Source organism: Priapulus caudatus, unplaced genomic scaffold, assembly GCF_000485595.1.
Source record: "Priapulus caudatus unplaced genomic scaffold, Priapulus_caudatus-5.0.1 Scaffold141, whole genome shotgun sequence".
In the NCBI taxonomy this organism is placed as follows: Eukaryota; Metazoa; Priapulida; class Priapulimorpha; order Priapulimorphida; family Priapulidae; genus Priapulus; species Priapulus caudatus.
In genome coordinates this window covers 1-1,823 of record NW_014577202.1, presented here as the reverse complement: position 1 = coordinate 1,823, position 1,823 = coordinate 1, and the positions used below count along the sequence as shown (strand labels likewise).

Below are 1,823 nucleotides of genomic sequence, written 5' to 3'. Positions count from 1 at the left end.
CACACACGCACACACACACACACATACACTCTCTCTCTTTTTTATATATAGGTATATAGGTATATATATATATAGGTATTATTAGCTCTTGATATATATATATATATACAAGGCCGTACGCAGGAAATTTTCTGTAGGGGGGCAAAGGTACTTCCCATGCCCCTGTGCCCTAAAGTTTCGCAATTTCACATTTCTATATTTAAAGTAATATTTTTTTGATGATTTAAGATAACCTTTTGTCACATTTCTATTTTATTTCTAAAAGTGTACAGTATTTGTCCCATTAAAAAGCATACTCTGATAATCTCTAGGGGGGCAACTGCCCCTGCTGCTCCCTGCTGCGTACGGCCCTGTATATATATCACGATACAACCTGTAGTTGATTTCCTGCCGCCTGATGATGATGCATATGATTATAAGCTAGTTTCGCCATTAAAGACACCGTGTTTATATATTACTAGTTTATATTTCTCTATGTTTTCATCAGTGGGCGCGTGGTATTTACTTACACTTGCACACTCACACGATTACCACTTCGTCGTGTATATATGCGTGCACTCGTAAACGTAAATAAATCACATCGACGTTCCACTTGCTCATATAGTTTCCTCACAGATTTCTGAGATAATTCATTAATCATCGTCCTTCATGTCACAAGTATTACAGACCCACATGTCATTTGCAGGACTAGGATCAGCGTTGATCATGATCCCATCGCAATCGTCAGTTGCGGATCATTTCGATAAGAAAAGATCTGTAGCAATCGGCATCGTTCTCCTAGGAACCGGAGTAGGCACACTTGTTTGGCCGATCCTCATTGGTTACCTGCTAGAGGAATTCTTGTACCAAAGAACTTTTCTCATCTGCGGTGCGATAACATTTAATCTTATGGTCGCAGGAAGTTTATTCAGGAATTTTAAGAAGAGACCTCCGTTGGACTCCACTTTCAAATCTTCTGACAACAACGTTGAAATGACCACACCAGCTACAACACCACGCACATGGTTCGCCAGGATGCGAGACTCAATTAAAAATAGCAAACCCATAATAGATAAACGCATCTTCACAGATTCGCGTATAGTACACTATTGTTTAACACTATTTTTCGTACAAGTCGCGTACATCTCCGTTTTTGTTCTGCTGCCCACGCGGGGTCAGGAACTAGCAGACAGTGATGACTTCAGTGGCGCTACTCTGGTGTCAGTCATTGGTCTTTCTGAGACCATCTCCCGACTTCCATGGTGCGCCATGTGGGACATCAGCTTCTTGCGCAAACCCACTCGCAGGCTGGCGGGTCTAACAATATTTGTATTTTTTATCGGAGTGCTTGTAATAATCAACCCATTGATGCATAGTATGGAGCTGCTAGTTGTAAACAGCGCCATCTTGGGAGTAGCTACCGGGGGCTACGTACCCACGTCATTTATTGTACTCGTCGACCTGTCTGGTGTGGACCTCTACAAAGACGCTTTAGCCGCAAGGCTCTGGTTTGCTGGACTTGCATCCCTCCTTGGTCCAGCATTTTTAGGTATGTTCCCGACGTTCATGCTCGCGCGCACACACACACACACACACACACACACGCGCGCGCACGCACGCATGCATGCACGCACGCACGCACGCACGCACGCACGCACGCACGCACGCACGCACGCACACACACACAAACATATATATATATATATAATTATATATATACAAAGAGCGAGTGAGAGAGAGAGAGAGAGAGAGAGAGAGAGAGAGAGAGAGAGAGAGAGAGAGAGAGAGAGAGAGAGAGAGAGAGAGAGAGAGAGAGAGAGAGAGAGAGAGAGAGAGAGAGAGAG

The 1,823-nt window shown here is 44.0% G+C and overlaps 1 protein-coding gene across 1 annotated transcript in view; it reads left to right on the top strand.

Moving 5' to 3' along the window:
• Positions 1 to 1,541, top strand: part of LOC106806085 (monocarboxylate transporter 12-like) — a gene marked incomplete at its 3' end in the record, with an annotated part of 9,701 nt that extends 8,160 nt beyond the window's left edge. The window contains exon 3 of the mRNA XM_014807939.1: positions 686 to 1,541. Within this exon, the coding sequence (XP_014663425.1) occupies positions 686 to 1,541 (856 nt within the window). The remainder of the gene's footprint in view (positions 1 to 685) is intronic.
• Positions 1,542 to 1,823: the final 282 nt, after the last annotated feature.